Below are 23,039 nucleotides of genomic sequence, written 5' to 3'. Positions count from 1 at the left end.
GCGAGGCGAGAGCGTGCAGCCTGGTGGCGTACCGCGCCGCGCGCCTGCGCCTTAAGGTGCGCCTGCAGGTGCAGGGGAGGGTGGAAATAGCGGCAGGGGTCGCGGACGCAGCGGCCCTTGACTGCGTCCATGCACACCGTGACACAGCCGTCGTCGTGCGCGGCCACGGGCGGCGGCGGGTGTGCGAAGCGACACTCGGCCTCGGCGCGCTTGCACGCGCCGCGCTGGAACTCCCGGCACACCTGCACCACCACACACCAGCCATGTCGCCGCTCGCCTCGCGCCTCTCTACCCATTACTTTCCGACTAACCGGCACCGGACTAATTGTACTCTTACAACTACTCAAATACGAAATACTCGTCATTAAGTTTCGTTCAAAATAAAAGTATTTGTTATCATTAAAACAATTATATTATAGCAAGTTTTAAAACAATTATATCACTCGACGCCGCTTTAGATTTATTAAAAAAACTTTTTGGTTTTAAATTGATTGATAGACAACGCATCCGTCGCATTTTCAATTAAATTTATCAATATCTAATTTTATTAATTTTAAGTTTATTAATGATAAATATATATATCGTGTTAAAATGGTACCACAATGTAGGCACAAAATTATTATGTTCGTATAAATAAAGGCAAAGAGGCGGCAGCTTCTTCATATGAAATATGACATCCTATTATAGTACATATTACTTCAAGTATGTCTACTGAGTATAATTTTAGAAGAAATTCAATATAATTAAAAAGCGTGGCAACATTGCCGATATTGCGCCGACAGTGTAGGCCCTTCACCGGGAGAGAGTGAAGCGAGTGATGCTCACAAAGCGCACGCGCAGACGGTCCGAGCCAGTGCGCCCACGCGCCACATACACACGGGATAGGTAGAGGCTGCGTCGCCTGTACTTTGCGCAGGAGATCGACACCGCATTACAATACTTCAATCTAAGTTTTGTAAATGCAATTAATATTAAGTTTTTTTTATACTCTCTTAAATATATGACTACTGACAAAGGGTTGTGTCGGTCTCCAGAAAATTGCAACATTAGGAAGCGCTACTCGGAAAAGGGGACAATAATATATTCATAATGGGTAAGGCAATGTCCTTACCTCGAGTCGGTCAGTGCGGGGCAGCTTCTGCTGCAAGACAGGTTGCTGCATGACACCTAAAGGCGACGCCGCCGCAGCTGCCGGATCATGACCCAGCATTGCCGGCACCAACTGTGGCGTATAATATTGGGCATACGTCGAACCCACGCCTGGCACACCCGATAAGTACGGAGATGTGGCCTGAGAGAACACAATATTAGTATGTATTTAGTGTTAAGCTATTCCTTTACATAACAATTCAAATATTATAAAACCAATTTCAACAAGCTCTAGACTTTTTTGCAAGCAATTAAAAAAGAGAGCTTCAATTGCACCTACTACTCCAGTTAGTTTTAAGGAACGTTAGCAAGTTAAAGCCTTATCATGCGTCATTACATTTATTCAAAATAGAAATTAAAAAGCATACTGTCTGTCCGGTTAAAAGTACCTCCACCGGCCAAGGATAGGAACAGATACAAAAAGGTGTTTGCTGTGTGTAAAGGTATTTCTAAGCACCAACTTTTACACTCTAACGCTTATCGGGATACTTCTGTGGAATAAAAGGGAAATAAAGGAAGGAACACAGGGAGACTAGGCGAGTGGTGAGAGGCCGGCAGCGGCGCAGAGTCTGCGATGGTTACCTGCGGGGCGAGCAGGGCCAGACTGATCGGGTCCAGCGCGGCGAGGTGGCTCGCGGCCGCTCCCGCTCCGCCCACGCCGCCCACCTCAACACACAACCACACAAACACGCTACTCATCGTGCCCCTCGACGTCGCTCCGCGCACTATCTGATACAACTCTACGGAAGCGCAGCCGTTGCAGAATATAGGAGGCGTCGGTGCGAGGAGGGACTCCGAGGAGTTCAGGCAGTAATGTTAGCAATTGTGTAAAAGTGAAAGAGTATATTTCAGTTCAGTGACTTGATTGCATTACCGCTTGTACCCATTGATAAAGATGTGAGTAAGTTGTTGAATAAACATGCCTTTTAGATATATAAAAATAAACAATACAAACATGCTTAAGCTGTTGTGATGAGCGATTGACCTTCGGGGTATAAGTTTAAATTGTACCTGCCCTTAATGATTTTGGATATTATATTATCTTAAATCCAATGATGACAATTTTCAATGATATTGTTAAAGATATGACAAGAAATATTATATAAAGTTTTATAGTTATTTCTTATAAAAAATATTTAAAAAATGTCTCGAAAAATATTTCAAGCACAATTTAAACCATTTTCAATTTAACTACACATCACTTATGTATTAAATGTTCAAATATTACGTTGTAGCAAGTAACATTGAAAGCTGTGTTTGCGTGCACGAAGTGCCTACGTAGAAACGTATTAAAGGCCGATCGCTCAAAGCATTATATTTATTCGGAACCAATACACAACAAGAAGCTCACCACGGCGGGTACTTGGCCAGGCAGCACCTGGCCCGGCGTCAATCCCATCTGCTGCATTAAGGCGTTCTTTAGTGCTAGGTGATTTCTACCGTTGATGAGTAGTTGATCTTTCAGATGCTGCGGGGGGTGGAAATATTTGCAAGGTGGTTTCTCACGGTTACACCGGCCCTGAAAAATGCAAATAATAATAAATATATCATTATAACATAAGTTTTATTTCAAAATAAATAATAGTAACTTCGCCAAAAAGTGGTCAATGTTAGGCGAGGCAATGTTAGACGAGGGTACCTTTTGGTTAACTTTTCAGAAGTTGCTACTAAGTAAATGTTAAATGATGTTAAAGCTTTCATTAAAATTTACAGTAATAATGAAATGAAACGTACGCTTAATATGTAAAATCGAAACCTTCCACCGCATCCGCCTATGATGATTTATTTAAACTCGCGTAATTAACTGTCGCACGACGTGACAGGAAGAGCTTCGTCGACGTTTTATCTCTAAACGCCGAGCCCCGCGCCATATTTTATTCAGTGAAAAAAATAGCGGAAAAAGACCTTATCGCCAGTTTAAAGGAAAATATTTAAACAAACAAACTTTTACTGAATACCAAAGTAATTTAGTTAGAAACTTGAGTCACTGATAAAGTCTATAATATGCTATAATCTTATTTTGTGTTATAAATTTGGCGAAGGCTAAATATGATAAATATGTTGTTTTAAAATGTCCTAATCATGGCGCTTAATTATATTAAATAAAAAAATGCATACATTTACTTAACTTTATTTTGAATACTTCCTTAAATTTGTAGGTACATTTATTATATACTACTATTTATTTTTCATAAATTATTGTAAAACATATCCACAGGTTTTATACAATGTACCCATATTTTCTTATATCGAAAAATTATTTATGCAGAATAGCGTACAGGCGTGTCGAGCTTCTTTTATCTAGAGGACCTCTTACGAGCTTATCAATACGATCCAAATAATTAAGATTTGTTCGAACGCTGCAAGTTTTTTTAATCGCATAATTTTTTTAAGTGATAAGAAAAAAATAATAATACGTAAATATATATAGCCTATTACACTATCAAAATAAATAATTGGCAAATTTAGTCATAAAATGACAACATCCAACGAATCTAAGCTCAACAGTTAAGTTGAATGCGGTACCAAATTTTGTCTGTTATTAAACTTTGACGATGCGTGCTGAAACTAGCCAGCGCAAGCAGTCGGCTGCATTTAGATTAACTTGTTACTGGCAGGCATAATGTTAGTTGGACGGTCCTCTCGCAGTTTAGCTGGGGAGTGGGGATAAAGTTATTATTTCCTGTTACGTTGTGCCTCCTTGAATGGATGATCATGTTCCTATCTTAACTGAGATAACTTCATTTGATCTATTAAGCCAGACCAGCTAGAATACCAGTATTTATTGGTAGTGACGGACTGTTTCGACAATAAATGCATTAGAGAACCATGCTTAAAATATAATAATGAAGTATTGTTTTATATATAATTGTACGGTATGGAGGGCAAATTTAATTGACAAATAAATAAAACTCATGTCATTGCGATGGTTGCGAATTGGATCTTCACTGATGGAAGGTAGGGCAAGGCGTAGCAGTCTCTAGTTCAACACGGAATGTCTGTAAGAATTTTCTGGAAAGGAAGATCTGATGTCTTAGAATGACACTAGGTTCTCTTTGCGTATCTGTTACAAGTTTCTGTGACAACGGGTATTAAATGGAAGTAGCATGGCAACTGTCATAGAGTCCACACAAACGAAGGTGTGGGCGGCCATTATTCAGTAATAAAGAAAGAATGTTTTAATTTACTTTAAATGTAAGCTTAAATCTATAAAATATTACTGAACAATTAAATGCTTTGGTATATACTTTAATAACTTTATCCACCTCAGTAAGTCTAAGTTTTTTAAAGTATTTTTATTTATTAAGATGCTTACTACTAATAAATACTTTACTTTTCCAAAAATGTTACTATATTCATTATCTGCTCCGTCGTTCTTACAGAAATGTTAAGCGCATAACAAAGCTTATGGGGAGCTTAGCGAATTAAGAAACTAAAGTTAAGATTCATTATTAACGTTATTTTTATTTCCGTTTATATAAAAACCTTAACCACAAATTCAGTATATCTGATCGTATCGATTAACGTGACATATGCCCGCAGTGACGTATGGCCGATCGTCTCAAACTGATGGTCATAGCTCCACCCTAATAGAATGTTATATTACATGCATACATATACATATGTACATATATGCATATTTTTACTCCGAAAGTCAAGTTATTTTAACTTCCTACATTTATACTAAAAATGATTTAATAATAGAATGTAAACTTGAAAACTTGAAATGTGACCTGTAGGTTGTTATATTTTACCAAGGGTTTATATTTTCTCTGTGAATATAAACACCTAACTACAGTGTGAAGTTCTTGTAATAAGAAATGCTAGTATTTGCTACTTTTAGAATTAAATTGGTTATATCGGGTAAGCCTTTGAATGGCCAAAAGGTAGTTGTTGGGGTGGAAGCGAAGGGTTAGCGGTCGCAGGGTGGACAATAACCATCCAAAACTAATAACATTTTTGTGATAGTAGAGGCTAGAAACGAGAATGCCTCCCTTGCCGTATCCTTTATGATACAATGCTTTCTTGCAATACAAGGGGTTATATGAGTGTCATGTACATCGTATCATTTCCAATATTCTGCCAAATTTGTACACAAAAATGAGAAGTCCATCACATAAAATCCATACCGTTCTCTGATATATTCATGAAAATTTTATTCGCCGCAAAAAAGACTAGTAATAGTAATATTTAAAATATATTTTTAGATAAAGTAGTTTTTTTCTTTAAAAAGTGATGTTTAAACATAATAAACTTCACTCGCAGTTAAGGATTAGAGCAAGCTCCTGAAAGTGTTTACCGCTGTGAAAAAATGACATCAATGAAAAATGAACGGAGGCGTTTTGTCTCGTGGAGTTGAGTAAAGCGGCCGAGTGCTCTTTAAAGCTGTAACGCGTATAACGAACGGCCCTCGAGAGCTGTGTAGTGCATGCAGTCGTTGCAGTCGGGCAGTCGGCACGCGCCGGCACCTTCGTTACTGCCGCGCTGGCGGCGTCCGTGTCCCAACTCGCTACGTCGACTACGCTCTACGCTTCTTGCCTACTATATGTATTTCATTATTTGAATGTACTAAAACACAAAAAAGAGTTATTTTAAATTTAATAATTTCCAAAGGCATCCAAATATTTTTTAATTTGATGACATTAGAAACTTGTATGTAGCTTATTTTGTTTGTTAGTTATTTAATTTCTAATTTCTAATTGAAATAATGTTTGTTATAATGAATAGTCTAATTTACAATATCTCCAAGTATGAATGTAGTATAGGTAGGTACATATAAACAAAAATGATAGCAACCAATCCAAGGTATTCAGCATCAGAAACACGTGGCTGTCAATTGATCGTTTACAATTGATATGTTGGCGACAAGCCGTCGGCAAAACATGATCGGCCGTACGCGCATGGACGGCCTCAGCTAGCCTCCAATTGGCTGACCGGCCACGCGCCACACGAGGAAAACAATGAACTGCCGATTAGATGAATGACACGCTCACGGGTAGAATCTAAAGCCCACTTGTACGCACGAAAGTGGGTGCCAAAATTGTTCATCATGTCCGAACAGCGACGGGAATAGAAGCGACGTGCGAAACGTGCCAACTCTTGTACCTGTGTATAGGTGGCCTACACTCCTACAGTACTACAGATACTCTAGTGTGTGTCGGCATCCGTGGCGCGTGGCCACGTGCCCAGCCCACTACTTACTACATATTGTCTACTTGATAACTCTTTGATATTTGTGAGGACATATATTTGAGGCGCTTACATAGCTGCTACATTTATTTGGAATAGCAAACATCAAATGAAAGCACTTGCATTTGTGTTTAACATTTATTTTACTACTACAAAAAAAACAAAAGTGGTATTTGTTAATAATAATCATCTATACTAATATAATAAAGCGGAAGAATTTGTTTGTTTGTTTGTTTGTTTGAACGCTAAGATCTCTGGATCTACTGGATCGATTTACTTTGTTTTTGTTTTGTATGAAAGCTGCATTCTTCAGAAGTGCTATAGGCTATATATACATTACATTACACATATATACTAATAAATTAAAATACTTTCTAATTTGACATGCAATTTATTCTGCCATGTTAATAACAACCGTCGTCGCTACGCGACCGCGTTCGTTACCGCGTCATTTTGATATTCATCCTTATAAAAATAAATATAATAGTCACTTTTAGCATTTCATCTAGATTGAAATTATATTTCAATAAAATTATATTCTTATATTTCAAGCAGGCGTAGCCGCGTCCGGGTCCGCTAGTAATGAATAAAGGTAAAATGTAATTTGCAAAAATTTGCGGCTTCAAGGAATTAGGTAAGCGAAGTCAATTCTGAAAGTAAGTAGAATTTGAATTTAAAATGATTTATAGAGGCGCAAGGGAGTGGCTAATGAGCCGTCACGCGAGAGGGGCGCGTATTTACGCCTCACGCTCGCGTTACTTTTTATTTTCAGCTTTGGGCGGCGTCTAGAACTACATTAGAATTGCCCTCGAGTCACGTTACGTACGTTCCTATTAAAAGAGCAGAATGTTAATTTTCTACAGATTGTAAAAGGCTCTATTCGCAAATCGCACACCAATTTAAAAACGAAAAAAGCATATAGAAGAAGGAAGTCTTAAAGAAATGATTATCCACATTACTTTAGTTCCAAGCAAGTTTGCATTGTGGTTATAGCTTAACGTAAAATTATGCATTCGTGCGCGGTGTTATCTTGGCCACTTTTGTCGTGGCGCCAGTGAACGGCCGGTCAGCCGTTGTAATTTATACTGCTTTAAATATTTTACAAATAATGGCACTACAGTATATTTAATATATTTTTTGTACATTTATCAATGTATGGCATCTAATGTTTATTAGTTTATCATCAAATTATTTATTATGTTATCTAATTAAAACGTTATTGACGGTTACGAGTACGAGGTCAGTCCAAACTGTGAATCGTAAAAAGTAGCGGCAGACGGCTGCCGCGGGGTACGAGCGGGAGTACGAGATTAATGCAACGGAAGCAGGCACGACCTCTCCAGGTGTTTCATTAAATTGCGCGCGGCGCCTCGACCGGCTCGTACGGCCATTATGAACGCTGTAAGCTCGAGGGCCATTCGCTTTAAGAACGCCCGTGCTACTTTGTAACTGCCTTAATGAATCTTGTTACTTATAGGCTCGCGTAAATTGCCTGTTTTACGTATCGCCGAACAGGAAAAAACATCGGGCGATGTACATGTTTATATAGTGAATTACATTACAATTGTTATATTCATGTATTCGGTATGTTCTGTTCTTTATAATTATATATACATATATCGAAGTTAATTTTAAATAGACTTCTATGTACTTTGCTCTCTAGGATTAATTTGATTTTAATAACTGTGACGGAGCTTTAAAAGAGAATTCAGTAGAACTGGTATACCCTGATGGTCTCATCACCTTATACCAGTTCTACTGAATTCTGATCAGGTAGACAGTAAGTACAACGTAACTAGTGTAACCGCAGTAATTAGTCTAAGCGTGCAAGTACTGTTACAGCACGGCTCGCTTGACACACTTCGATTCACCAGCTTGCTTTAGTCATCCACTCGAGTGACACACTCATTCTATTATTCAACTGTGACCTATTAAATCACATTTTTTAGTTTCATACTGGTTATCTATTATAGTAACAAACAACAATAGCCTCTACCTCACTAAAGACTTCTGGGTCGCTCCGCAACGGTTCTTGGTATAGATATACCAACTGCGTATATTAGTCGGTCATTTTCAGACAAGAATGTTTAAATAGTTCACGTTTCAATCAATATGTCTTGCTATTCGTGACTCTACTCTAGAGACTTCTGATCCATCCATGCTGTGCAGCCGAAGATAAAAGGCGATAATTGCGAGGCGGACTAACTACAAAATAAAGAGCTTTTAGTAGGTAACGATAAGGGAAGTTTAAGGGGAGTTTTCGGGTGCGGGTCGGGCCGATAAATTGGGCGGCACTTAATTATGATCTCGGGCGGCATCTTGCAAGCGGCTAATGTCCCGGAGTCGTTTAATGCGCGAACTTGTAGTCTGAGCTCCGGCGGGCGTGATAAATTTCCATCTGCACCCCGCATCTGACCCCAGAGGTAACATCACTTCCAACGTCTTCTTTCTATACCAACATATGCCGTTCAAATTTAACTTTTTATTTGATAAACTATTTCAACATTAGTTTCGTATAAATAACTAAATGACAATTTCAAAATGTGTATATTATTTTTTTATGAATTGATTTATGTTTCTTAAAATGCCTTGGGTTAAAAAAATAACTTAGGTTCTACACCTTTAATATGAACTTTTATACAAAATTTAGTTCAGTCTTAATGTGAATAGATTTAATGTCTACATTGCAACTGACTGGCGTTGTTTCCGACGCCACCATCGTATTTGAGTCACTAAAACCCGAGAACTTAGTAAACATGTTGGCATAAATCAATTTTCTTTACACAGGCAAGTTATTAACGCCCTGATTTACGACGGCAGGCAGCGGCTTCTTTATATTCTACTTTCGTTCGTGCTCTCCCAACCGATGAATACTTTTGGATTGTAATGTACATAACAATGAAAATGGTAACGGTAGCTTACTAGACAACAAATGAGAGGTCGATTTGGTCTAACTTTCCTATTTCGGAGAAGTTACAGATTGCTAGTTTAACAAGACAAGAAAATAACTAATTTCCAAATTCGAGTTTACATATTTTATATCATATTTCAATAATTGATCTTCTTCTTCTTCTTCCTGGCATTAATCCCGGCTATTGCCAGGGTCTGCCTTCCTAGTCAAACTACTCCACTTTGCACGATCTTTTGCGTCCTCGGTGGTTAGACCATTGGCTCTCATGTCCTGCATCACGACATCCAACCAGCGCTTCCTTGGGCGTCCGGGAGGTCGCGTCCCAGGAACTGGTATAGCAAGGCACTTGCGTCCGACATAGTTCTTAGGCCGGCGCGTAACGTGGCCAAACCATCTCAAGCGACGCTCTTGGAGCTTATCCGCTACGTCACGGACTCCAAGACTACCTCGAATGAATGTGTTGCGTATGCGGTCAGACCGCGTTACGCCGCACATCCACCTCAGCATCTTCATTTCCGTGACGTGAAGCTCCTGAGTATGCCGAGATAGTGCTGGCCAACATTCGCTGCCGTATAAAAGAACCGGTCGGACGATGCTCTTGTATATCAGCCCCTTGAGCTTGGGCGGTATTCTGCGGTCGCAGACCACACCAGTGACCTCCCGCCATTTGGCCCAGGCAGCGCTTATCCGACCATGGACATCGTGGTCGATGCCTCCAGACTCGTGCATAACGGATCCAAGGTACCTGAACTTCTCCGACTTAACGGCTGGCTCAGGACCTATAAGGATGGTGCTCGAGTCCCGGCTCCCGCAGGCCATGTACTCTGTCTTCGACACATTTAGTTTAAGATAATTAATTTATCGACACATTAAAATATTTAAAATCAATTTTGTTTGTTAGTAGAAACGTGTCTTGAATTTATAGTACCCAATAAAGGGCGTTATGTACGAGTACATTAGAAGGTGTGAGAGCGTTATTGCTTCATGTCGAGTTGAAACGGGGGCCCAACGTGAAGTAAGGTACGGAGGGGCGCTAGGCAGAGCGCACGCGGTGCCGGGCGCCGCTATAAGTATAGAAAGCATATAGGCACCCGTAATTACAGCGGCCAAGACGCTGGCGAGACGTTACGCCGTCCTAACGACTTTTATGGCGTATGTAACATTGCCGGCACATAAAATAAATGTGCCGCCTCGATATAGCACGAGGCTGCCAGATTAATAGCGCCAAAATGTTTGCTCTCGTGGTATATTACTGCCATTATTCGCAATTTAGACTTATTGATTAGACACTTACAAATAACACTGTATTCTAAGTGTTCATTGTTTTTCTTTATCATTTTGTTCATAAACATTAAAAATATATAAAGGTCATAATTTTATTGCACAAATATTGAAGACGTCGTTTTACGTCTTACAATAAATTGTTTTACTAAATTACGTATTTTCAATTAAGTATAATACATATCTTAAATACTAATATCAATGTCTATGGTTTAATGTACTCAATTAGCTGGCATTAAATTTATGGATTCTATAAAAATACCAATACAAAAGATCTAAAAATTGTCATATTATCATCATAAAAAGGAAAAAATATTCTAAACAATAACCGCTTTTATATCTCAATCCCCAAACATTCATAATCTTGACAAATGACGGTCTTTCAAGTTTAGTCGATACTACGGCCGTATTGACAAAGCCCCAAATACTGACACGAACATATAAATAAGCATATTTGATATTTTATTGAGTCGAGTATAGGAAATGTGAAGGAAATAGTTTATCGCGTCATTACGCCACGCATCAATCAGCGCCCGGCTCGGAAGTGTTCGACGATGATTAAACACTTCTTGTAAAATATAATAAAAGCGTGCGGGTTGTACTCGACGCATTCCCGTCTTGAGTAACGGTTTCCTGGAGCTATAAAATAGTGTTTTTGGCAAGCAACACGATAGGGATCTAGATTCGCGTGGACGTAGACGGTGAAAGCGCTAGGGTTGCGGTGGCGCTGCACGATATCTGCATTGTGGGACGGCGTCGCGGCGCCGGCGGGTCTGGCGACGCGGCGGCAGCGCGGCGGCGGCGGCGGCGCATACATCAGGCACGTGACGCACCCACCCCCACCCCCACTACCTCTACCCCCGTACACCCACCTGATACTGACTATCATTTTTGGATTGAGTAGGATTATTTTATTTTTTAATAAATTAACTTAAGCAATAATTGTATTTTTTATTAATTTTAAAATAAGGAATTTACTTTAACTTGAATGTTGTAGAAATTAATATAAATGATTATTATTTCACCTTAATTTACAAAAATAAATTAAATAAGTGTCTCATGAACTGAAACAGAAATTATAAAAATTATTTATAATTTCTGTTTCAGTTCTAATTAGTAAGCTCCAGTGTTAATTTGAAGAGTTGGACGAGTCAAGGCCTATAACCATGACACGGAGCAGTCCCCGAGCCAAGCTGCACACTATGAACTGCACCTCACAACGCTTCCCATTATCCTATGCAAATCCGGATTTCCCAAATACCGTGTGATGCCGCGGGCTACCTGCTATCGCGGCCATTAATAGCCCGGGCGTTACAAATATGAGTCTCGGAGCCGGGCCGTTTAGTCCGTGGACGAAATAAACTAGAAATATGTTAAGTAAGTTTATACGCTCGCGCTACAGTACCATATATTTTATACATTATGCAAAACTTGACGTGATAAAGCGCCATATCAAATCGCAAACTCGATATTTTGCCGAACAACACGGTGAACGTGAAACATCGATAAATATAGATTTATCGTTGAAAAGCAATTTTGATTTTATCAATATATCTATATGGATTGTAACTTTTATATGTTAAATAGTTTAAAAATGAGATAGCAGTTGATTTATACTTGTTAAAATAAGGAAGTGGATGATGACACTGAAATGTGATATTGCATCCTTTTTTAATTAAAATATGTGGTAGGTAGGCTAAAGGATATGCTATAAATATTTTTTCGTTTAGCTTCACGCTCTATCCTGCACATAGTAGGGTAGAGAAGGAATTTTCAATCTTAGTATTAAGACACTCTGTTCTCATTAAGACACTTTCGTTACCTACTATCAGCCGAATTCTGGAGGCATTGCGTGTTGAGTGACAAAACTTAACGTTGTATATCAGAGCGAAAAACGAAAATATTTAATTTTACTATAAATATGCCTATAACTTAAATTTGTATTTTTAAAGTTGCAAAACGTAATTCTATGACTATAGTTATAACTAAGTTTTTTATTGAGTGAGTTTGACATATTGTATTTAAGTAGGTATTAAAGCTAGCCAGATGGGTCCCTAAATTATGACACCTTAAGGTCAAAGGTGCAGGTCGTGTAGGGCACGGTTGGGGACTTACGTCAAACCCCTCAAACAGCATGCCTTAAGAATACAAATACCACTATAATTCTTCATATAGTAAACCATAAAAGTAATGAAAATGAAGAAACGCAATTATCGTCTGGGGAGAAATGTTATTTCCCCTTAATATAGGGGTGAGCACTTACAAGCGTCGTAGAGAATTAGTAGCGGACGAACAGGGTTTCTACATGGGACAGAATGCGGTCATGTATAAATTACGTTGTTCGTATTAACAAATCAATTTTTTTATAAAAAAAGCTTTAAACAGGAGAAAAATTCTAGTATATTTACTATTATTTGTAAACTTTAAACATCACAATTCTTACTTAAATAACATTACACGATATGCTAATAAATTACTAAAGAGAATTTGTAGCAAAACATAGTATGAAGTGTTATCAACGAAAAATAAATTTAAAAATACCATTTTAATTATAAAGAAAAAACGCTAGATAAAAAAATTTTTAAACAACCCTTTTAGAAAATTTAATTAGCTTAATTGCATTAGCAAGTACGTGTGATACGTTTTATTTTAAATGTTACATTAATTTAACTGTGGAAAATGGATAAAATAGTTAAATGTCTCACCTGTATGAGAATTCCAAAGCGAAATGAAGAATTAACACATTTTTTTAAAATATAATAACCTGTGACAGAAGAATAACTGGTAAAGTCCGTACAGGTAAGCCGCTGGACGAGGAATGGACGACACCGGGGCACCTACGGCTACAATTTAATTAGATACGGCTTCAGATTAACTATATAAGGCTTCACACAAAGTGTACTGTTTCATATTTTTTAGTACACTAATACGCTTTACTTTCCCTAATTTAAAATTTCACTCACTTTCAAAAATCTACGTGTAAAATGTATCATTATATTACAGATATGCTCAAACGTGTGATATCATTATCATTAACAAGATATTTTCATAATTTTTTATATTTTTTTAACTCTGCGCAGTGATAATAGTCTCTAAAGTATAATAAAGTCACAGAAAGTGACGAATTAAAATGATTGTGGTGTAGTCTTGACTTGTATAATAATAGGTTTCGCGGAAGCGGTGTGAGGCGCGGGGGTGTTTGGGGCGCGCGGGGGGGCACGGATGGTTGCGATTGTTTCCGATGATAAACACCGGCCGCCCGGCCGCCCGGCACCCACCCGGCCATCCAAGAGTCGGCGCTAATTAAACAACAACGAGGAAAATTAATTTGATTGTTTCGAAACTGCACCTCTTTGTTTTGGGACTTCGAACGAGTTACCTTGGAGGAATGTTTGATCGACGCCTCTGACGCCTCTCTGAAAACCTTCACGTCGTCTTTTATAAGAACTTCACTGCGTCACCGTCTATTTTTTAGCGTAAAAATATAAATGCTACGCGAGCGCGCGCCGACAATGACAGGCAAGAAAATACTGAGGCAAGTAGTGTTTGACACCTCCAGTGAAAGCGTCTAAGTGCAACAAGGTTTTATAATCCGAGAAATTAATATAATTAAAACTTTTTTATACTAAAACTGTTTATATATTTAAATATTTTCACATTTATTTTTAGATCAAGCTGAAATGGAAATACTACCGCTTATTAAATAAAACACGAATATTACCCCAATTTCGAATCAAAATCTAAATTTGAACACTATTGATGTTCAAAATCAAAATGTTGCTTGACTATAAATAATTAGACCTTATCGTAGTAATTCTTGGGATTAATGGCAAATATGGAGATGATGACAAATGGTTATTGCATGACGTTACTGGCGCACTAAAGTTGAGCTTTTGCCTCCCACGTTATAAGTCAGCTTATTGGCCGACTCGGTAAATAAGCTACACCGTCTAATTAATTACTTTCACAACGTTGAAATATTATTGCAAACTAATTATCTATCTATTACGGTCTTAAATAAACTGTGATTCTTGGCATTTTACACTACTAAGATTATATTAAAACTTACAATTATAGGTAGACTAGCGGCCCGCTCGCGGTTTCACCCGCGTGAACTATGTTATTATTAATTTCTGTCTCCATGACTACGTCCTAGTGACGTCTATGCCAAATTTGAGGCTCCTAGCATTTGTACTAACGAAATTTCATACAAACTTTCGACCCCAAAAACAACCCCTTAGAAATCGAATATTGCAAATTCCCGTCTTAGTGACCACCTACGTCCTATAAGTAACTCCTATACAAAATTGCAGATTCCAAGCACATGTAGTTTCTGAGATATCGTGATGAGTGAGTGACCTTTCGATTTTATATATATAGATAGATTTAATCAAGTTTCCCTATGGTTTGTTACGTTTTATTATCATTAGTAAAGTTATCAAATCAGTAAAATAATAGAATATACCTATGATTTAGTTACAAGTATACAATAAATGTGTGGCAGTAAAAATAAAAAATAAATGTGTCGAAATAAAAGAAACACATACTCCTTTCATTCCCACAAAGGCAACAAAAGATTAATTAAATATTTGCGTAACATTCTCTAAGTGAATGGGTTGTAAAATTGAATTTGTGTAAAATTAACTGCGAACAGGTCGGGCGGGGGTCGCGAGCAAAAACTTAAATGCGTGCTCGGAATTCTGTCGGTGCGAAAATGTGGAATTACATGTGGCATCCGATCCGGGGACTCGGATCTCGGCACGAGAGCGTGAATTATTCACGCGGCGCTGAATGCGGGCGCTGCCGAGTGCCGGGGGCCGGCATAGATTGAAGGAATTGAGGGAAGTTTTGTTTACGTACCGTGAGTGCTGAATTAGCACAATGGATCGTCGATATCAATTATAACGTAATTAAACCAAACTAAATATTACAATGGGACCATTCTTGATTTTTTGTTCTGGCTTTTAGTAATGCTAAAGATCGCGACGCTCTGTAAATCACAAGAGTTTGTTATGCTATAGCTTTATGGATGCAGATTGCAGGTATTGATTTTGAGTATTTTCCTTAACGAAATCTTATCGAATTATGATGACAGTGGGAGTCTGAGTCTAACATAAGTAGATTTTATATTTATGAACTTGCTGGTTAATAAGAATTGTAAGTATTAAAATGATATTACAAAGCAATATCTATATATATAAAAGGACTTGTCCTCACTGACTGAGGTAAGACGCACGCACAGCCGTAACCGCTATGCGTAGAAACGTGAAATTTGGACAGATTTTGTATTATATTCGTGAAACTTTTGTAATCTGGGCATCCACTAAGAAGGGATTTTGAAAAATTTTAACCCTAGAGGGGTGATATAGGGGTTGAAAGTTCGTATGGAAAAAAAATTAAATCGGCACCGATTCTTATAAAATTTGAAATTCAGACTCCTAAAAGTATTTAATTGAACACATGTTTCATGGTTTTCTAGAATTCTTCCCCTAAGGGTGAAAATAAGGGGTTGAAAGTATGTATCGATTTTTTTTTAAATCGGGACCTATTTTTATAAAATTTGAAATTCAGACTACCAAAAGTATTGAACACATGTTTCATGCTATATTAGAATTCACTCCTAAATACGAAAGCGAAGCTGCGCGCACCCGCTAGTATTTCATATTATACATATGCAGCCGCTATTATGTACGTTTCAGAACTGGCATTAAAGATTTATTCGGCATGGCTCATTTATCGAATATAAACTGAAAGACGAGTCGTGAATAAAACGCCATCGCCATACACACTCAGACGATGACTCAGTGACAGTTTGCACACATCTAATATAAGAAGAGGGTAAACAGAAGGTTTGTCCGGGGCGGCGACGGGGGTGGCGGATCATTAAAGGATACGCGGTTCGTCTCATTGGGGTTGGACAAAAACGGCCCGCTGTCGGTTACGACCTGGACTGCAATCAAACACGAGGACGAGGACGAGGACGAGGACGAGCGAGCAGCGGCCGTTCACTGGAAAAGCGTACAACAGCTATCTAATTACTTTGCGCCTCCGCGGTGCCAGTCGTCCCTACAATGTAAAGTTGCTTGTGGTTTTTGCAAACAATACCACTGTATGTTAACTTTATCTCATCGAATTTTAGAACTTTGTTGTTAATTTAATGGTACTGTGACTTTCAGTTATACATTGACCTTACACAGTGTATAACGTGTATTGAGCATTACAATATGTATGAATAACAAATAACACTTTACACATTTTATGCTTTTCCTTGAGATATAAAAATATTGTTTTATTTCTTATGAAATTGCATATTTAATATTGTTTATAACTATTATTATCTTTGACAATAATTTGTTTATTTTATTAACAAAGACATTCATATTAATGCGATTTTTATATGTTTACATTTAAGTTTTTGTTATTTTTTTGAAATCAACAGTTATATTTTATCAATAAATCGTAATTAAAAATTTAAAAGTGTTTAACCATTTATATCAACAGTCACGGTCACATTAAAATTGTGTGAAAGTGGCAACGAATTTCAATATGATCTCAGCTGATCTGAGTTAAACATGAATATTTTAAAATAAAATATATCTAACAGATTATAAGACAATCTTTCAAAAAGTTCGCTAGTAGTAACTGAGACGTTATAAATAGATTAGATTCAAAGAAAACTTAAGTAGATTAAAAATCTATATTACCTATAAAATATATCTACAAATTATTTAATACGATATCATGAACGGTTTATGAATAAATCTTAAAGCCAATTTTATGTAAGCTTTTAGTTCAATGTAGAGTATTGATTAAAAGTAATATTTTATTAAAGGTATAAGAATAAAAACATAATGAATGGACCGCGTTTTAGTACAATTTAAAAAATAAGTCAAATTGCTATATCTATCGGGAAAAAAAGAATTATTTCGTAATTTTCGGTCATTAGATGAAAACGTGGAAGGAGCTAAATACAATAGGAATCAAATTAAGTTCATTCAATTGCGGCGCAGGCAGCGGCGGGCGGGTTAAGTTGATTCAGCAGCGGAGCGGACACGTGCGCCGCCCTGGCGCTCGTTCGCAATAAGAATAAGAAATGAACCGATAAATTCTATACAGAGCTGTCTTATAAGGCGAAAGAATTTATAACTGTTACGGTGGACGGTTTCAGATTCAATTCAACAATTTATTGTACGTATATTTATAAACGGAACAAGTTATTGCTGTTTCGAGTCAAAACTGATTTAACAATCATAAAATGTCTTTTCGCCAAAATAGAAACTATTTTAAGTAAAAATGGAATTAAAATTGTAGTGGAATATGATCAAAATGGGAATAATGTCAAACGATGCGATCTATGCGATGTCACGTCAAGTGGTCGTTTGACAGCGAGCGGCGGGCGAGCTAAGCGATGTGGGGCCTCACGTCGAGAATGGATGGTCGAATTAATTGAAATATAGAGTCGCGTCTCGCGCGCCCGGGAGCAGGTGCGGGGAGCGCGCGGCGGCTGCACTGCGGTCGCCGTATCGGCAAACCAAACACGAAATCGAAACATTGAAAAATTGCGCTGAACGACTTGGATACCCCCTCTGCATCGGCGCGATTCTCTCTTACATACAAATAAGCTGCACGCAGCTCCTGCAATATCAACTAACGCCATCCCTACGCTTACTAACACCACGAAATCCAAATTGACACGTAGAGACAAAGTTTAAAGTATTTATTATTTGAGGTAAAAACGTATAGAGGGTACGTTCTTACAAGAGGTATTTTTTATGTTTATGGATATAAATATATTATAATTTGTTTACCAGATTCGTTGTTTAATATTAAAGTTTAATTTAATCAATTTAAAATAAAAGAAACGTTTATCTTACTATGGAAGTACATCGGGAATGAGAAATTGGCAAAATTATTAACTTTTGTGAATTACAGTTGCAATATGTAAAAAAAATGACTCAAAAACACCTACATTTAAAATACACTAACACAACAAGACTATGTTACAAACATTTATTTCCGTGTAGTTTTGCTAAATATGAAATTTTCTTCGCGAGGTATTATAGGACACCGAGGAAAATATTACAGCGAAACTTTTGCCGCAATTCAGCAATTTTACGTCAACGTCTTACGTCGGCTAGACCCTCTTTAGACACACGAGGAACTTTTATTCTCGTCATACATCAATAACATTTTGAAGATTAAGATAACGAAAAACATAGTTTAATAGACATTGAAATCTATTGCAATGGACTTATTTAAGACTTGACTTATGTAAGCATATACTATATAACTAGTTAATTTACATAAGCTATATCAAGTAAGAACGACAAGGAGGACTTTAGAAGTTGTGATATAACATAAAGTTACGAGAAAGATAATGTCTATTTCAGAGTGGTATATTAACGCGCACCTCATTTACAGCTGGGCGGGCGCCACATTGTCGGCTTTCTGCATTGTTACAACTATAAACATATATTATCTTTTGATATGAATAAATTACTTGGGCCATTTCGACTGCACAGGATTATTTTAATTTTACTGTTATTATTATAAACAACGATGTTCGCAATTATTACTCTAAAACGAATCTAGATAAATTATATAAGATAGAGTTTAGATATTTAAAAAATATTAATATTAAATTTGTCCTAAGAATAAATAAGATAAAAAAAGCAAAAGTCCAATAAACATCACTTTATTTTTATAATACATTTACTAGCTGTAATACTATAAAATGAAAAGTTATTTTTATGAAGAACTCCTACACATCAGCCATTGTTACAGAGGCTAAGGTAGAAACAGACCCAGATTGTTTTGTTAGTGGACAGAAATAACTACACACTTTTGACGTGAAATCAGATTGTCTGAAGGACGGCAAGCGACTTTCGAGCAGGTGTGTTTTAAAAATATCTATAATATCTTAACATACTCAACGATAGATAATATAAATTCTAAGCCGCTTGTAATGTAATTACTTATATTATTATCTACATAAAATTATGATTCAAGTTTTTGACACAGATTAAGCTTGACATATCCTGACTGAAGATGAGACATTGTAAAGCCCAAGAGATGAAATGGGTCGCAGAGAAGTCTCTAATGCGCAAACTTTAATAATTTCTATGTATATATACCCAACAAATCCTAAAAATACAAAGCTCAATTTAACAACTGCCAATCAACTAAGAACAATAACGCCCGAGTAAGTTCGTTCGTCGTTTTTAGTGGACAGTGATTTAAACAAGCTTATGAGTTTAATATTCTCTATTTATTTTATTAAAGTATCGTATTAAGATATATCTGCATACTATACTCTTATATTTAACGCAGTTACATAATCTCGAAGAAAACTACAAAAAAATGAAATAAAAATATTTAACGAGTTCTGTCAATTTAATGTAGACAACGATAATAAGAAATGTTCGAGTAGTATTTACCCTTAGATGTGTTTTCAAAGCTCATTTGCGTATCTAAGTGGTCTCGTGGAGGCCATTAGCCAACCACCAAGGACGACATTATTCCTAGTGTGCGCGATAAGGAGATCCTGTTCGAAGACGTCACTTCCCTAACGATAGACCTTTTTAAAAGTGGACAAAATAACTTAACACTATGGAAACTCTTAGAAACAACTTTAATATGTAAAATTTTTATAGGTAAATATAAGGATTAAAGTTTTATAAATATTCTTTTAAATTTTTCTTCAAAAGTTCAAATGATGTCTATATAATAAAGCACGACAGGAAAGCCCTATTGCGGGATTTCGTCGTGGATTTTAACGAGATTGCCATTTGCCGGTGCTATAACATCGAACTTTTGGCGAGCATCCTTACCAACTTAATAACTTATCAAAAAATATCTCGTCGTCGGTATGTTTTCAAATATTAATATAAGTAACAAAATGTATAATAAAAAATATTAATAGATTACAGAGCTGGTCATGAAACAATATAATACGTATTTCAATAATTAAAAACAAAAATTTTTAATGATATTTTTAGTTCTCGACTTCATTTCTGTGTTTTTTTTATGAAAACCTTGTTTATCGTAGTGGTTCATCGCATCGTTCTCAGCGATGTTTTACAAAAATTTGATCAGCTATTTAAGTGCTAGAAAAATGCCACTGCCAAGACGAGGTAGAGCTATTTTTAAGAGATTTTTGTTTCCGGTATTTTATAAATTTTTAATTCATAGATATAATTACTACATTACATTACGTATGAATTCAGAGCAGGGAGATACCTGCGATCTTTAAGGCTTCGACGCTGATATATTTATTATTAAGGCACAGTGCCGCTATTCCGTACCTCTCGCTACAAGTGAACGCTGGTGCGGGCTCGGCGGCCAACTTCTGCGATGGTAGACAACGCGACCGATTAAAATTTCACTCCACTTTGTTCGGTAGCTCGGATCGATATGCGCCGCTAATATTCCATCAGTTCTGGTAACGCCAATACGAAATGCCAAAACCAATTCCTCATTCTTGGTATAAATTATTTGAAGCTATTTCAGCTAAAGCTTAAAGGAGATCAGACTAGAAGAAATAGAAATGACAATTAGTGTGTTTGTCACGTGAATAGCTATCAGTTCATTTCAGTTCATTTGTTGCGTTTCAAAATAGCTATTCTATTTCCTTCTCTTCAACATTCTGCTAGCTTTTAATATTCTATCCTTTCTAATATAATAAATGCCACAGTAGCCCGGACTGGCTGTCAGTCTGTTACATTTTTAAATCTAAAGTCTAAACCATTGAAACGAATTCAATGAAAATGTAGAGTTGATCTTGGGAAAGGACATAGCGTACTTTTAATAGCGAATGAAAGGAGTGAAATAGAGGACGAAAGTTTGTATGGACAAATATCAAAAGAATCTTGTAGATAATGGAACCTAATTAGTTTTAAAAAAATCATATTAGCAATCACTATAAGTGCGCTGCAAACATATAATAACACGAAAGCAATTCAAGCGGGTGAAGTCGCGGGCGGATCGCTAGTAGGTACCTAATATTATTTTTAAAAACAAATAAATAAATAGAAAGTGAGATTAAATGTTTACTTAATATCCATAAAGTGAAGGGAAGGGAAGACGGACATTAAATAAGATTGTGTTTACAAAGTTCAGTCTCTACCAATTAAAAGGACTGTGATTGAAAGCGATTCTCTCGTGAATAGCGACGCGAATAAAAAGGAATTGCGAAAAGTGCAACCTCCTTACGAAACTTATCTCTGCACAGCTGCTACTTTCTATGCATTTACGAAACAAAAACGTGGGTTAAATATGTTTAGAGATTTTAAGATTTTATATCGTCGTACTTACATTTACATTTTTTTAGAGATGTGTGATACTAAAAGTTTTAGGTTCATATATTACCATTAGTATGTTAAAGGGGTACAAAGAGAATTCTGTCTTTCAACATCTGCTCATAAGAAATAAATGTCAATTATCGATATATCTTATCAGATAGTGGAAGTGTAAATAACTGAAATATAAACATTGTACAATCAGTTCTGTATCATCCGCATTACCCCCAAACTACACAACGTCGCGGTTAATTTGCGGAAATGAATCAAGCATGCTTTACATTCTCGTCACAACTGACATCGGAGCTTGAAACATATGACAGTAGCAGCAATAAGATACTGCGGTCACATTAACAAGCAAATTTATAATTTCATTGGAAAATTAAAATACGTTGCAAATATCTACAAAAAGATATTAAATTTCTAAGAAGAAACGTTTACCTTTAGTGAAATGAAATGTACAACAACGTATAAAATAAATAGTTGTTGAGTTAATAACTGATATCAATTTAATGTCTCTCGTTATATTCGCTTACGTACGGAGTGAGGACTATAGCCGACACGCAAACAATGTTTGAACAATGGCGTTGGCACCCTATTATTTATTATTATTTTTAGTTCTAGAGGTGGATGATGATCGATCACGTTGGGGGTTCGAACAAACGGCTCTTTTGTTTTCAACTGGATTCATCATACGAGTCTTTACATTTATTATCGCAGATATTCATTACTAAGGATCATTTTTATATTGCCAAATATAAAAATAAAAGTATGAATAATCAATCAATTCTATGAATAAATAGATTTTCATTAGATATTCTATGGATTTGTACGAGTACGACGCTCGTCCAAGAGCAATGCGTCTGTCACTAGCTATATGTAGCTATACTAATATAAGTGATATTGATCCGTTTCGAGATATACGAGGGTAAACATCACCCGTTATTTGCAGCAGCAACATAGTTCGTCGGCGGGCCCGGTAACACAATAGTGCAAACAAACGCTCGGACACCGCGCCTCGCGATGTCAATTAAGCTAATTAAACACACAGTGGGGGAGACTGGACCGTACCCGTCCTACTCGTTGTCACCCTTTTCGTCCTTCAACTGCGACATTATATTATCAAAAAAGCAGTCATTAATGATATGAAATTTAAGTAGTTTGTCATGTACATATTTCATAGAAAATAATTTTATTTTTAATGAGTTTCA

General features: G+C 36.8%; 1 protein-coding gene across 12 annotated transcripts in view; it reads right to left on the bottom strand.

Moving 5' to 3' along the window:
* Window positions 1–23,039, bottom strand: part of mbl (splicing regulator muscleblind) — a 198,570-nt gene that overhangs the window by 8,194 nt on the left and 167,337 nt on the right. For 6 of the 12 annotated variants that reach the window (XR_014878110.1, XM_085187730.1, XM_085187713.1 and 3 more), the window contains 3 exons: window positions 2,501–2,668; window positions 1,732–1,815; window positions 1,112–1,291 (listed from right to left, as the gene is read on the bottom strand). Coding sequence is in view for 9 of the 12 variants with exons in the window: in XM_085187730.1 (XP_085043856.1) it covers window positions 1,112–1,291; window positions 1,732–1,815; window positions 2,501–2,668 (432 nt within the window). In the remaining 3 variants the exon portion in view is untranslated. Of the gene's footprint in view, window positions 1–32; window positions 243–1,111; window positions 1,292–1,731; window positions 1,816–2,500; window positions 2,669–13,295; window positions 13,375–13,809; window positions 13,831–23,039 lie in introns of those variants that run through there. The other 6 variants (XR_014878111.1, XR_014878114.1, XM_085187737.1 and 3 more) reach the window with 3 other exon arrangements.

Source organism: Heliconius melpomene, chromosome 1 (genome assembly GCF_056956725.1).
Source record: "Heliconius melpomene rosina isolate 202511_hmr_F chromosome 1, ASM5695672v1, whole genome shotgun sequence".
In the NCBI taxonomy this organism is placed as follows: domain Eukaryota; kingdom Metazoa; phylum Arthropoda; class Insecta; order Lepidoptera; family Nymphalidae; genus Heliconius; species Heliconius melpomene.
This window is presented reverse-complemented; position numbering and strand designations above follow the sequence as displayed.